General features: G+C 42.0%; 1 protein-coding gene across 1 annotated transcript; it reads right to left on the reverse strand.

The window, feature by feature from the left end:
• Positions 1-7,807: 7,807 nt before the first annotated feature.
• cited4a (Cbp/p300-interacting transactivator, with Glu/Asp-rich carboxy-terminal domain, 4a) lies at positions 7,808-14,403 on the reverse strand (the record flags this gene model as incomplete). The annotated part of the gene is made up of 2 exons (XM_084563933.1): positions 7,808-11,160; positions 14,239-14,403. The coding sequence occupies 2 exons, from the start codon at positions 14,401-14,403 to the stop codon at positions 10,426-10,428; spliced, it is 900 nt and encodes a 299-aa protein (XP_084420059.1). The 3' UTR covers positions 7,808-10,425.
• Between the last annotated feature and the right edge of the window lie 2,076 nt (positions 14,404-16,479).

A 16,479-nucleotide genomic window follows, 5' to 3' on the forward strand; every position in this document is an offset into this window, starting at 1 on the left:
AAAAAAAATTTTAAAAATTGTGTTACATAACTTTACCCTCCAATCCTACCATGGCTTCAGCAATAAAAAGAAGCATAGCAGAATATACCATAGAGGACATGAGATTAGGAAAATACTGCTGGGCAGAAAACAGTATAAAAGCCTGGTCATGCCATTTATACAGTCTTTTTCTTATTTTTCTTTCTTTTTTTCCTTATCTTGCTTGACTTCATTGACAAAGTGTTGTCGAGTTGTCTTGGCAGGGGAGACAGACGATCAAAAAGGGAGGGAGTTATTACAGCTTATTAATTCTGTTGTACGTACCATTTAGTTTTTTAGTGTCGAATGTCAGAGCATTAAGTGCTCCAAAAAAGATCCGTGGCTTTCAGACCATTACCAGACAGAAGTCAATTGTGCATGAATTTGTTGGTAATGAGCTAAGATATTCTAAGAAGCCGAGAGCTTCATTTTTTTTAATGAACAAAACGATGTAGACTGGCAACTGCCTGGTGTCCGAGTGAGCTATTGTTTGCGTGTTGTATACATCAGCTCAACACATTAAATGTGTTCAAACGAAACTGGTTGGAAAACTGATCCACGCATGGTTTCATGGTATGCATTTGAACGCATAGCAATAGTGTGGTAGTGTGAAGCATCCTGAGTCACATTAAAGACTTCCTACTCTGCAGGTGTGTTCTTGCACACTCTGTTCTCTCATATATAAATGATCACCCAAAAAAGCAGTTGGCTGTCAGCCTACCAAATAACACATACATCTCAACAGGAATTGACAAATCAAGTTATTCAACTTATTCACAGTGTGAGCTTTGTGCACGTCTTTAAAAATAACAAACATCTGGGTGGAGATCAATAAATAAGTAATAACTTAATATAGTTGATTCCAGTAAGTGAGAGGGTTTACAGCTTCTTCCAATATATGATTCATTTTCTCAACTCGTGACGCACACAACAAACAGCTGTTCGTGGTTCTGATACAGCGGCAGAGATCCGTTAGAGACAGCAGATGTTAGGACAATATTCTGTTGCCCCCGAAATATGCGAAAGTGAGATCCGATCTTACGTACGGGCTGAGGACACATGTGAAGACCATAGACAGCATAAAGATGGACAGCGGAATAGCTTCTTAAAGGTGAAGCCAAAGCAAGTAGAGCTCCCCCTGGTGACTGGCTGCAGTATAGGTCAGAAGCTCCACCTCCTCCATGTTAGTGGATGGGACTTGGGCCAAACTAAAGGGCTAAAATACGAGTCAAATATTTTTTTTCCATGGATAGTTTCTGTCATTTAGGTAGTTAATATAATGTTGATGCATGTTCAAGTGTCAATATTTTGGATAAGTTTAATTTTAGTTAGTTATTTGACGCTATAGAAACAGGATGTGACATAATGGCGACTACTTGCCGTGCCAACCACTCAGTAAAGCAGTTCCATGGGACCGTGAGAGTGGTCGTGTCAGTGTGGTCGGGTCATCGATATCGTGGCTCCGTGTGGCTCCACTCCCAGACCGTACTGTGCAGACTCTGGCTCCAAACTCTCAAGATGGCGCTGCCCATATATCCGGGAAAAAAGCGACAGTTTGGTAAATGCAAAGAGGTGACGACGCGTTGTCCAAATCTATGCAATCTATGGTGGAGATACATTTTAATGCCAAGTGTGAGCACATGTACTTAAAGTTTTCCGTAATTCTGAGTCAGACCAAAGAAAAGGAAAGTTTATTAAGCAGAATCCTACGGTTCACTGTTGTAAAGGCTTTGATATGACTGTTGTTGAGAGAGTTACCCATTTGTGTAATAAATAAGAATAATGTAGACCTCAGAACTTTTGATTCTGAATCAGTGTCACACGTCACAGCAGACCTCAACATTTAAGGTCACAGTTTGTTGATCTCTTCACAACGACCAATTCCTTCAGCCCTATAGATGGAAAATAGGCTGCAACATATTGGAAAACTGGAAAGAAGGTTTAGATGGGATTAAGTGTTGTTCCATCAGACTTGACTCTGTGCAGGTGTATGTTGTGCTTTGAATAAGCTTTTCAATAGTCAAGCTGAAGGGATTAAGACATGTTTTACAGCCATGCGTCATACGCGTAAATGGAAGCACCGGTCTTCAGTTTTGATGAGATCTAAACCGAAGAGGTTCTTGAACAAAATTTTCCAATAGCTCAGTCTAATAATTGGAGGAAAGAGAAATATTTTTGAGCGTGCTCTTTTTACAGTTGGCCTGAGTGGGTCTTTGAGCTGCCATATGAGACCCAGCAGGCTCTCATGTTTGGTATGCTTACTGCTAGAAGGTTTATTCTGAGAGTGGTTATCAACTTCCCTGCTTTTCTTTAGGAAGTGTCTCAGTGATACAGTTTCCTGTTTATATTGAGAGGAGATAAGCTTGTCTTGAGTTTGTGTTGAAACTTAAGTTTGTGCAGATTTGTGGAGCTTTTATAGACCTTATCAAGGCCAAGAGGATACTAGAGTAAGCTATCTGTGTAAGTCACGGTGTTGCTATTTGTGGTTTAGCATATATTTTAGACAGGACTTTATCATTTCTGAAGAAAGAAGTGTTTAGAATTAGTGAAATGCACCCTTGCACAATTTAATGCATTCAGGGTTTTTTGCTGCTTCAGCTGTACCTGGTTTCGGATGACCCTGTAGCAGCTAGTATAACATGAAGGAGATATTGCGGTATAAATGACATGAGAGTCACTTTGCCTGCTTGTTTTACTGCCATAGTCAACTGCTGTGTAGACCATTACGGGGCATTATATTTCAACAATTTTACTTGTAGCCAAGATGATTATGTAGTTTCACCTAAAAGCAGCACTCATTGATTTCATGGAATAAGATGTCCAACACTGACACAGGTTTGCCAACCTTTAGCCACCAGTTGGACGACCACATCGTAACAAATTATTTACCGGTAAAACTGTGTAAGACCTCACTTGTCTGAAGTAAACAAAAGTAAGGTACACAACGCCATTTGCTGTTGGAGCCTGTCCATCATAGCAGGGTTAATTGGGAATGACCTTCCTGCTGATAACATAGATGCGCAAAACGGTTTCGCTTTGGAAATGGTCATGTGGATCCTCGTGTTGCATGAAGATGCAGGTGTTTAATAAACCCAGAGGACAGACCTCTATTAAGAAATAGAAACAACAAACTAAACTTCAGCTTCTTTTAATGTTTTGTCCTAATTGGAATTGGGAGTTGTGTACATACTTTAAAGATGTTATGTGATTTTGGAGAGGCACAAAGATACTCTGAGGCTTCCTTCCAAGATTACTTTGGGCATCATGGAAGCGTGAGACCAAGCCTGAAAGCGTATGGTGAAAGCCAACCCCGCGGACATAACTTACGGCTTATGGCTAACACGAACAAAGCAGCTGCCTTTTACGATTTTTTATTTATTTATATAGCTCTAAAGGTTTCCTGTGAGATAAACACGAGAGCACATCTCATTACAGCTAGCTGTAAGTGACTGACACTCAAAGTGAAAAGTTGCAAGGACCCAACTATGAAACTGAATGATTCATGCACGCCGAAGAAGGCAGTCCGACATGCCTGCGCTTGATGTGGTCCTGCAAACCCGACTGTCTGGTAGGAGGCGGAGAGCGGCTGGCGAAGATCATTTCAGGAAATAAATGGATAACATCATGATGAGGTTTTCATGCTCTGTTGTGCTGCAGCTGCACAGCAGAAATACTTTTTATCAGTAAGATCTTACTTTTTCAAAACTCAAAAGCCTGTTGAACTCTTGGATTTTTACTTTTTCAACATATGCACAAGTATTGTCTGGCTTAAGAGTTCAGTGTCTTCATGCTCAGAGTGGGACCAGCTTTATAAGAAGGCAACATTCAAGAAGGGTGGCCTGGACTGCTTCTCAGTGGAATACTGTTTAGACAGAGGCATAGTACTCTCCTAAATGTGTGAGATATATTATATGAGATATTTAGGAGAGCTTATTACTTCTGTTAAACTGTCCGAGATGGACAATAAATATCAAAAACTATGTTTGCACAGCTGTGACAATCAATGTTCATTGCTCCGTATGCTTTGGAAATGTCGAGTGGTTTCTTCTTATAAATACCTTCTAACTGTCTTAGTAGACTGCGTGACTGCTAGGTGAATAGACTTGCAGATGTTGTTACAGAAAATGGTGCATTTCACTCACAAAACAGGAAACAGGTGTGAGACACTCTAGCAGCACTTTAATTACACTTAGTGTGGGAATCACATGGTGTTATGCTGAACCGTGCAACTGCTGTAGGTAGTTTTGGGGTTAAACACACTCCGTTTCAGTTGCAAGTAGAACAAGGTGTCCTGCAACAGATGGTCTGGTCCACACAGATCTCTCTATGTTCTCCGAGATGCTGGGAACAATACCTTGAAAAATGGTGTGCAAGTGTATAAAGCGGAAATGCTGCTGCTTTAAGAGAAAGCAAATTATACAGACACCTGTGTGTGTTTTTTCAACCTGCGGGTTTTGTAGAGTCACTTGTGGTTTTTAATTATGTAGAAACTGAAATAAATATATATTTTTAACAGTTGTACTTGGAGTGCTTGAAATTTTGCAGCAGCATGCACAGCACAGCATTTTGGTATAGGGATACTTAGCTATGACCCTCTCCAGTCAGTTACCAAACCAACAAATACATTTTCTACAATCTGATGCTATTAAATGCCACTGTCTGTTCCACTCAAAAAAAAACCTTGAAAACAGCTCAAGGACAAAATCATACATTGATAAACGCTATGTAATCTAGATTGTGTATACTGGGTCTCATAGTTGGACTCTGCTGCACAGTTTTCAGTTAGACGTATATGTATATTTTCCCCCTGACAAAACTCTCCTTCTAATGGTTCATGCGGTTCTAGCAGGAGAAAAACAAAATGTTATTTTAAATGATTGATCACCTGTCAATGTGGGTGGATGTCTCCGTCGACAGTTTTGAATAATTATTTGAAAAAAAATAAAAAATGCTTCCTAAAGCATAACAGCAGGCACATATACTGATCAGACACAACATGAAAACCAGAGATAGTTGAAGTGAATATCTAGCACCTGTCAAGGGATGGGATACAATGGGCGGCAAGTGAACAGTCCGTTGTTGATGTTATTGTGTTGGGGCGTCTGAATGTAAAGCAAACTTAACAGGATTTATGACACATGGTTGAGCCAACTTCTCCAAGTTGAAAGCAACATACAAAAGGCCTAACTATTATCAACACTTATCCAGAAAAGAAGGTATAATCAAAAGTACATTGGTGGCGCCAGCCAATAATCCTAGTGTATATAAACAATGCGAGTCAGACCACCTCCGAATGTGGTCAGTGATCGGATCTCTTAAATGTGATCTCAGTGCGACCGGGGGGTGTCCACACGTCTTTTACGTGATCGGATCGCCCAGATCGGATCTTGAATGGATCTTGATTCAGGGTGTGAACAGGCAAAAAAAGGTTACCTATGTAAGGTGGTGTAGACGGTACCCCAATCTCACCTATAATCCACACCTTCCGCTACCAACATAACCAACATAAATGGAACTCACAGGTCCACACGTCTCAACCACAAGGCAGTTTACAGAAATTAAAATAAGCAGCAGTTGAGCAGCGCAAGCAGAGACTGGATCCTGTGGCTGGGTCCCTTTTCATATAGGCCCTGGATCGTAATTGGGCTGATCTGGGGCCGAACCAACCGATCAGTAGGCACCACCAGACTTCCCAGGTGGAATCCAACTGCTGAAGCAACACCTACAGAAACAGACAGAGAAGAGGGAAAAACACAGAGCATACACTGCCTGGCCAAAAAAAAAGTCGCCACCAAAAAAAAAGGTCGCACACTCTAATATTTCATTGGACCGCCTTTAGCGTTGCTTAAAGCACGCATTCACTGTGGCATTGTTTCAATGAGCTTCTGGAATGTCACAAGATTTATTTCCATCAAGTGTTGCATTCAGTTTTCACCAAGATCTTGTATTGGTGATGAGAGAGTCTGACCACTGTGCAAAGCCTTCTCCAGCACATCCCAAAGATTCTCAATGGGGTTAAGGTCTGGACTCTGTGGTGGCTAATGTCTCATGCTTCCTGAATCACTGTTTCACAATTTGAGCCCCATGAATCCTGGCATTGTCATCTTGGAATATGCCCGTGCCATCAGGGAAGAAAATCCATTGATGGAATAACCTGCTCATTCAGTATATTCAGGTAGTCAGCTGACCTCATTCTTTGGACACATAATGTTAATGAACCTAGACCTGAGCAACTGCAGCAACCCCAGATCATAGCACTGCCCCCACAGGCTTGTACACTAGGGCACTAGGCATGATGGGAGCATCACTTCATCTGCCTCTCTTCTTACCCTGATGCCCCCCATCACTCTGGAACAGGGTGAATCTGGACTCATCAGACCACATGACCTTGCTCCAGAGTCCAATATTTATGCTCCCTGGTAAATTGAAGCCCTTCGCATTGTACATGTGGAAATGCTCTTACTTTCACTATTAAACATAGCCCTGAGTTCTACTGTTGTTTTTCTTTGATTTGATTTCACCAAACGTTTAAGTGATCGCTCGTCATGATAAATCAGGATTTTTTTCTGACCCCATTTCTTCCTGGAAGACAGTGGTTCCCCACTATCCTTCCAGTTTTTAATAATGCATTGGACAGTTCTTAACCCAATTTTAGTAGTTTCTGCAGTCTCCTTAGATGCTTGATGCATGCCAACGATTTGACCCTTCTCAAACAGACGTCTTTTCAACGACCACATGGCTGTTTAAGAAATGAGAAGCTACTCATTGCATCAGTTGGGGTTAAATAACTTGTTGCCAACTGAAAGATAATCACCCATGCAGTAATTATCCAATAGGAGGCTCGTACCTATTTGCTTAGTTAAATCCAGGTGGCGACTTTTTTCTTTCTCAGGCAGTGTATGTTGCCCTCTGCCTGGCACGTAACATGGAAGGAGGAAAAAAGGTCGACTGGAAGGATCCGTGAGGCAGTGAAAAGGGCCACATCTAAAACGGCAGGGGTGTGTTCACATGCAATAGATAGTGCCAAAATTGGTCATTGGTCATCTGGAGAGCAGTATTCCCTGATGGCAGTGGCTTCTTGCAGCAGGGTAAAGCTGCCACACTGGAGGAATGGTTTGAGGGACGCAACAAGGAGTTCAAGGTGTTGACTTGGCCTCCAAATTCCCTAGCTCTCAATTCAATCAAGGATCCCTGTGATGTGCTGGAAAAACAAGTCCGAACCATGGAGGTGCCTTGTACCCTGTATGGCTTTAAATACCGCCACTATTGTCTCGGTGTACCGGACAATAGTTCTCATGCCTTGGTGGTTGCTATAGCTGCATGTGGGGACCATTCACAATATAAGGCAAGTGATTTATAATAAATTAAACATACCAGGGCATTTAAAATCAAATAGATCCACTTTTATCAGCAACAAATCTGCACACTGTCGACCTTTTACTGATAGTTTGAATTTTCCAATTATATAATGCACAATGAAGTTAAAAACACACACACACACACACACACACACATACACACACACAGCGGGCCCTGGCTCTGTGTTGACAGAGTGCTGACTTAATGCAGTTTATGATATGAAGTTTGTACTTTTCTGTACGTGTTTGCTCATCACTTATTGTGGGTGGGGACGTGTTTAAAACCAAACAGAGGAAGACTCTGTTCCAGGGAAATAACACTGCACACAGCATCCCACTGCCTACTTCATGTTCATGTCATGTATTGAGGCACTTTTGGTGACAGACTAGATGGATTTAGAAATCACTGACTTACACGAAACAGCTCTTTAAATAAATATTTTATTTGAAAATAAATACATTTTCTCAAAATAGAATCAATAACATTACAAAAGCTTTGGGGAAGTGGGAAAGGAGAAGGAAGGAGGACGGGGCGGTCGGGGATTACCCAAATGAATGATGTGTAATTTGGAACAGGAGTACAATCTCACACGTTTATCTACCATCGTAAGACAGATTCCCACAAAGTGTTGTACTGTACATTCTCAGCTGCTTTGTGGGAAAGTGGTGGCATCCCTCACGCTTGCTATAACATGCAGTCTACTTGGTCTTAAAGCTTCAGGCCCCACACCCAAAAAATTGGTATACTGTATCTACACACTCGTTTGTAAAAATGTAGAATATAATCTCTTGTCAACACATCAAAATCAGCCACTGGTTTACATTTACATTTGACAATGTTTTCTCGAAAGTACCTTATATGTGTCTAGATCAAATTCACCTCTACTCTACAGTACAAAGATACAATACACAAGAAGGCTGCGCTTATTGATATAGCTGTAATCAGAGGCCACCGTCTCCCTAAGGCCAGAAGTGTTTCCATTTTAACTGCGAGGTTGTGAGTTTGTGTGGCTGCAGTCTTGCCAGGTGGAAAGTGAAACTTGTGCTGGCACTTTTTTTCTGCTTTTACAACAGCTTTTCAATGCCCATTGTTTCACCGGAGAGCTCGGAGATGGCAGATCTCCGGAGAGAGGCAGGGGCCGCGGCGGCGCAGTAGTATTGGAACAGATTAACACAGTTCACCAGTGCAGCCCTGACCCCTCTGACAGCTCCACAAATAGCATTACAGAAACGCAGGAAGTTCTCACTCAACCGGCCTGCAGCGGCAAAGCAGCAACCTTGACAAAAACCTAATTACCAACTGCACTCAAAAAAAAAAAAAAAAAAAGTGTGGTGGGTGGGGGAGCGTCACAGAACATGTCCGATTTATAATTATTGAGTCACTGGAGAATGTGCAAGCCGACCTCAATTAAGACAAGCGTGTGAGAACATGTAATTTAAATCTAATCAGTACAAAAGCAGCAGAGTAAGCTAATCTATGGCAAAAACAACAAGTTTGCTCCTCTCTCGCTCTTCCAGCCTAATGAAATCAATGCCACAGGTAGTGGCAGCTTTAAATAATGATTAAACTAAGTGCTGCCAGGGAGTGCTGTGTCCACACATTGTGTCCACATGGCGAAGCCTCTCTCCCCTCGCGGCCTCCCGTCAGCTTCAGCACACTGGGCAATGGTTTTAGGGGGGAAGATGCCATTTCGATGGGATCTAAATGCCTCACTGTACAGACGCACACAAATAACACACAGATGCAAAGTCTGCAATCATACACACTTTTTTTAACAATCCTGTTTTAGCAAAAAAAAAAGAAATATCACACCTCAGCTGTTACTGGTGTCTTTTTTTTTATAGTTTTTTTGTTTGGCTTTTCTTGAGTCTTGCATCAGGCCACAGTTATGTTGTTTCTCATATACTCTCTCCCTCTCTTTTGATAATGAACAAATAAATGTTTTGCTGAAGCCACTGGTTCCCAAACCTGGGGGGGCATAAAGCCACTACAGTGGTGGTGTGGATGGTTACAGGAAACATATGGAGTGAAACTAATTTGAATGATATCGTGCAGACTTTTATTTCACAAAAACTGATCCTTTTTTATTACTAGCTGCTTCTCCTATCATTCTTGATGTTTGATAAACGTTACGGGATGGGCTGAGCAGGTGGGGACTTTGTGTGTGTGGCTGTGGAATGGGGCATGCCCAAAAACTTTTTAACAGCCACCGGTTCAAGCCAACACTCACGAGAAATGTGCTACTCTGCCAACAATTCACTCTGTTAAAAAGCAGGGATCGGATGAGATACCTTTAATGGTGGCTGATTGTATCAGAGTCAGACAAATGACACTGAAGGCTAAATAATTGATGCAGCACGTTTCACCAAAACAATCCAAGATAAATCCTATCGTGTCGCCCAGGAATGCTGCATAGACGCACGCTCCTGCTCTTCAAGGAAATGTCATCTTTTGTATGAAGTCAGGTTTGAAGAGCCAGCCTTCAATATGAACTAAAAAAAAAAATCATTCTCCATTCCCAAGATCCCTTCATCCTTGTATAAACAAATTCAGAGGACAACCTTTTATAAATTTGTAAGATGTCTGCTACAAGTTGAAGGTGTCGTCAGAGATAAAATACACTTGGAGATGCCACAGAATCTAGCAGACCCAGACAGGCAGTCTTTTCAGGTTGCCTTCCCACATTGTGTTTGTTAAATTTACAATTATCCAAAAGCCTTGGCACTGCAGGCACATGTGCTGAGGGCCAGATGGGTACAGACAGAGCCCGCTGCATCAGGATGCCTCAATTTGGCCAAAGGTGACAGATCTTGCTGGCACTGGCCCAAAGAAGAGAAACCTAGCGCTTTTTCGACATTTTCTCTCATTACAATTCTTCATCAACTCACAGGTAGGTCAGCATGAAGGCGTACTAGACACTGTCATATACACAGATACAGAAACACCCAAACAGAACAGAGAGATTGTCTCCTCTCGCTGTGCTACTGTGGCCGCTCAGTCATTCTTTGGGGTGTCCAGTCCAAACAAAGCAACTCCTGGCTGGATCGCTCAGCAGCTCACCGTGCTCGGCTGCTGTTTGCACACAAAGTCCGATAAGAAGTCAAACTCGTTCTGTCCCAAAAAGAGCTCGGGAAGCTCCTGAACACGATCCAAACCTAACTCCAGCACCAGTGAAGTCAGAACCTCCTCATCGATCAGATCCATGTCCATGCCGTTTAGCCCCAAAGGGCCACCGATGTGCTGCATGCTCGAAAGCTGGGCTGGGCCCACCCGGTATTGACCACCGTTGGGAAGGTGGTGGCCGTTGACCGAGCTCAGTGGATGTCCATGGTACTGAGTGTTGAGTTTCTGCAGATGCATGCTGGCCATGAGCTGCTGGGAGGTAAGGTTACCAGGAAGGTATTGCTGCGGGTGTCCACCCTGCTGCTGCTGCTGCTGCTGCTGCTGTTGCTGCTGCTGTTGCTGTGGGTGCATGTGGTGGTGCTGTTGCTGAGGGCCCTGGCCATTGTACATCATGTTCCCGGACATCATCTGGTGGTGATGGTTGGCCATGGGCGCGCCATTCACAGGACCGCCCATTCCTCCATGTCCCACCATGCCCTGCCTCTGTCTCATGGCGGCCTCCATGTTGCTCTGTGGGTTCCTGCCATAGTGCATCACCTGGCCATTGGGCATACTGCGCAGACCGGGCTGGTTGTTGTGCTGCGGGGGTCCGTTCATGCCCATCCTAAAGCCGTGGGTCATGGGCATCATCATATGTTCAGCCATGGCTGCTTGGTCACCCTAAAACATATTTGAGGAAAACATAATCAGCATTAGATTTTTAATTCAATCCATAGTAAGTACAAGATAAGCCTAAAATATCGACTATTTAAAGAGCGGTTTGAAGACAAAGAAGGACATTTTTGAAAAGTTATCTATCATGAAAAGATAAAAAACTGTTTGAGAAAACAAGTCAGATAATGACCATTCAGTATAGCAGTAAATACATGAATGCTGCTATTTAGTCTAACCTTTACTAATGTGAGCGATGTCTGAATAACTACAGCAAACATGACATAAACTTGTGACACAGAGTTTTGTTCTGTACATGTAGCACAACGTATTGTATCGGATCAACCACGTTAGAAAGATTCTGCAGAGCCCGGGGGTCTCTCTTGTAATGCTTACAAGAGAAACAAGTGCAGTAAGAGTAGATCTGGAAAACTTCAGGGAAAGTGGACTTCCTGCCTCTCAAATTGATGGTAGAGAGATAGCAGAAAACCTAGATTGAAGGGACATTTCCTGGAAAAGGACAGCAGAAAACAGCCCAGCAGTTCCAGCGGGAGGACGGATAAGAAACTCAATCCACTCTAGATGAGCGCTTTAACAGAAAGATGTTTCTTTTTTGCCACCGGAGGATATGGCACTCAACAGCTTGAATGCCAGATTTTCAGAACTGGAAGATGTTTGTGTCCTTTATGGTTATCTGTTCTTAAAAGAAAAGGTGGCAAAATATTCAGAAAAGACTCTGTGGATACGGTGCTGGAGTCCAGGGCTGCTGTCCATGCCTTTCCTGATCATATATCTTACTTCCCAAGAGAGCTGCTCAATTGCATTTACTCTTCTGAATCTCTTCGAAAACCACGACATAGCCGTTTGTCTGCTATTAACTCTTTCAGCCACTGTTGCCTCTGGAGAGAGCTACTCAGCTTTAAAACTAATCAAAAACCAAGCCAAGCATGTCCCAGGACAGACATCCTGGACTGGCTCTATTTTCAGTAGAAGGAAGTGGGCAAAGATCTTCGGATTTGGAGGAAATAGTGGCAGCATATACACTAGGTTACAGTGTACGGTCTTACAATGTTGTTCTATATATTTATATTGTGCTAACTATTTACATTCATGTGAACTCTTTTTAACAAGAACGTTTCTTTTTAAAAGGTCTCAAGTTATTTTGTAATTTACTAATGCGAACATTTGAAATTTAAGAGTATATGCCTCTCATACCCCAAATGCTCACCTATAATTTTAGAAATGTCATATCTAATGGGACTGGGCGGGATGTTTCATATTCTTGCAGGCTAGTTTCTGGCCTGAAATTTAAGGAATCGTCGTTTTAGGGTTAAGTTTGTGGGTGAAATGATCTAAATTCTAACAGAAATTGTGATTGACTATCTCAGACAGGACGGATGTTTCAGTTCTGAACTAGCTGAACAGCAAAAGATGCCTTACAAGAGTTTGATCTGCAAGAGCCAGCTAGCTACCTACAAGCCAGCCTTTACTACACAACAGCTAATGCTAATGTAGCATGTTTTCATTTACATAACTTTAAAACTCAAAGTAATCTTTTGTGCATGTTAAAATTAGAGGTGTTGGGTTTCAGAGATGTGGGAAATACAGAGTACGGGGCGGGGTGCCGCGTTAATGTCATCTCCGAGTCATCAGCACCCAAGTCAATATTCAGAAAGGGGAAAAAAGGAAAATTCTTGACGCTCTGACATTTGAAGCCTTGGGCACACGCAAACAAACATGGATGCATCGCATTCGCCAATGTTTAAATAATTTAAGCAGCGAAACTTAAATGATCTAACATCTGTTTTTAAGCCCGTTTTTATGTATTGGTTGGGACAGCTCGAATGCACAATAATCAGTGAGAAGCAGAAGCGCAAGAAGACTGGCAGTTCCACATGAGGTGAAGGCAGATCAACACTGTCCTGTTATATTATAAAAAATGTAGGATTCAGTGTTTTGGCACTTCTCCCAGACTAGAAGACTCTGGATTCCTCAGCCTCTGTTGTGTTAGTTTAGGCAATACTTTTAATCAGTCTCTTTAAATGTTCCCAGCTTCCCAACTAAATAAATAAATAAGGGGCCTATTTCTTTGTCCCTCACTCTTTTATCTCTTATTTTGGACAATTCCGGTCACAACGGAAGCATCCCTGTGAAAAAACATTCCCAAAATTACACCATCAGTGAATTGCCACTGAATATCACACCAATGAGGGAGGGCAGCAGTACCCTTGCAGCCAAAAGGACGCAGAGGAATGCTTCTCAGAACGCACACCTCCTCCTCCCCCTCCTCCCCCTCTCATCACCCTCAGCGCACACCACACTGTCTCTTGTCTTCACACGGTCATTACAAAAGATCTCGCATTAAGATTACCTGCGCATGACAAAGGCATCTTGCGCGCACACCACATCTGTAATTTGCCCTCAACACGATTGGCTTGTTAAAAACCTGACGGCATTGTTTTTTCTCTCTCTCTCTGTGTGTGTGTGTGTGTGAGCTGCCTCTAATTGGGATGATCATGAAAACACATCCAGGGCGATCCGTGAAATGAATGCTCTGACTGTGGGAAAACAAAGACATTTAAACAAACACCAGCATCGCAATACGAACTCTGCTGGTGCCCCTGGCTGCGCGTAGCAATCCAAGCCTTTTAGTGCTGGTAAAATAAGACACTTTTTTTCCTCAATGGCATAAATCCTCTCCAGGATATTGTCTGCTGCTCTTGTGTTACCTAATTATACGGTATCTGTGGCGCGTCTTGCAGGTCTGGATTATCATTCGGCCAAATGGCACTTTGCAAAATGACAGTCTGAGGGAGGATAATAATTGCTGGCATTATTACAAAAGCGTGAAACCTTCTTTTTTTTATATCTTCTGTGCATGTGGGCTGTTTTATAGGACACTAATCGATGCTATAATACCCCAACAAATTAAACGCCAAACAAAGTAACAGGACTGATTTTCGCCGCCTGAGACAAGATCCAGTCATTCACTTTTTATCATGTAGATAAATAAGAAAATGGTCCGTAGGACAAAGGAGAAGCGGTGTCTTTCTACCTGTTTTAAGAGTAATAGAGGGCAAAACCTACCCGAAGTATTAATGTGGAATCCGTACGGAGAAGTTGGATCAGTGCCGGCGTCGTTCCTCCAGCTGATGATCCGGCTACATGCAGCCCTGCGGCGGATTCAAACTCTGCAGTGTCTCGGTAGTCAGAGGAGTTTGTTTTCTGGGTCAACTCCGGGATTATATACATCTATAAAGCACACACAGCGAGGGAGAGAGCGAGAGAGAGAGAGGGAGGGAGGGAGAGAGAGGGAGAGAGGAGGAGCCACCGTCCTCTCCGTCTCCTTTGTTGCCATTGGTCCTCCCACTTAATCACTGTGCAAAGAAACGTTCACTAACTACCTCCACTGATCCACCGGAGCAGCAGAGATCCGCTCAGCCGCTCAGCCCTGTGTGTCCTGGAGAGATTTCACTGCAGCCCTCACACTATTATTAGTAATGATCCATACTCTCTTAACTCAAAGCTCTCTGTTTAAAGAGCAGCGGGAAAGAGTTTTTCAGTCTCCTAACACAGCGGAAGCACTTAATGCTGCTGAGAAAAGTCATTTGAACAAACTGTTCGGCATTGCACAGGACTGAATCTGTATCTAATATTGTAGTATGGTATAGTATAGTACAGTATAGTGGGCCTATAGTATAGTATTGTAAAGTATAATATAGTATAAAGGAGTATAAATTGGTCCACTATACTGTCCTATATTACACTATATAGGACAGTATAGTGGACCAATAGTATAATATGTAGAGAGAAGTATAGTGTAATATAGGATAGTATAGTGGGCCTATAATATAGCATAGCATAGCATATTGTAGCATAGCATAGAGAAGTATAGTGTAATATAGGAAAGTATAGTATAGCACAGTACAGTACAGTGGGCCAATAGTATAATATAGTATAGAGAAGTATAGTGTAATATAGGACAGTATGGTGGGCCTGTAGTATAGCATAGCATAGCATAGCATAGCATAGAGAAGTATAGTGTAATATAGGAAAGTACAGTACAGTACAGTGGGCCAATAGTATAGTATAGTATAGTATAGTATAGTATAGAGAAGTATAGTGTCATATACAGTATAGTGGGCCTATAGCATAGCATAGCATAATGCAGAGAGGTACTGTGTAATATAGTATAGTATAGTATAGTATAGTATATAGAGGTATAGCACAGTATAGACAAGTATAGTAAAGAAGATAATAGATATAGACAGGTAAAAAAAAAAAAAAAAAAGAAGAAGAAGAAAGATAATCAGACCAAACAAATAAATAAGGAAAATACATTCTGAAACATAAAAATGTGTCTTTAAAGATGAGGCAGATTTTCAGTTTCATAAGATCTATGGTGTCATGCTACACATGGGAGGTAGGTAGGTGGGTACATGGTAATTAGCTACGTCAAAGCTAATTGCATGTTGCAGACCACAGCAGCTGTGATTGGTCTGCATTTCCTCGTTCGCGTCTCTCAGTGGCCGGACAAGCACAGAGAGAGAATTCTCCCTCCTTCTGTTTTCTCAAAAACCAAACGTCGTTAACATTTAACATATTTTGAATGACAGACACATTGGGCACATTGGTCACCAGCCAGTCATAGCTTGTCCTTTTTAATAACCACACTGCTGATATATGATCCCAGCTATCTTGTGTGTAGAGTGCTTTAGACTCCTATTCACAAACATCACCACTGTAATGGAAATTGTAACTCTACAAAAGAGAGTAAAAATTAAAACGAAAAAAAGAAAATGTGACAGGCTTGTCTTTTTGTCAGAATTGCCATCCACCTTTACACACAAGACGAAATGTTTAACTGCTGATTTCAGCATTCATTTTCTGTCACAACGCCCTATGTTTCTGGCAGGTTGGGCTATTTTCTGTCTGATAATGTGTATTCTAACCCTGGCAGTCATTCAACAGTCATTAAAACCTGTTCCATTGGTTTTGAAACACAATAAAATGACAATAAGCAAAAGATCCTTAACTGGGTGTGATGTGCTCTTGTTTTTGGATCGAAAGGCTGGATCGAGATTCTCTGAAGCTACAGGATTGCACAATTGAGTTGTAATGACTGGTGCAACCACGGATTGCTGCACTACAGAGTATAAAAAACAAGTTTCTAAGAGCTGTTCCAGTTAGGGCTTTAGCCAAAATAAATTGGTTATCGTCTGCATAAAGGCGTAAAGTGATTGTGTGTGTTCTTCAAAGATTATGAGATGGTGTGTAGATTAAAAACTAAGCAGATCCAAACATAGAACCCTGAACAACCCCACGTAG

This window comes from Chelon labrosus (genome assembly GCF_963514085.1).
Source record: "Chelon labrosus genome assembly, chromosome: 16".
NCBI lineage: Eukaryota > Metazoa > Chordata > Actinopteri > Mugiliformes > Mugilidae > Chelon > Chelon labrosus.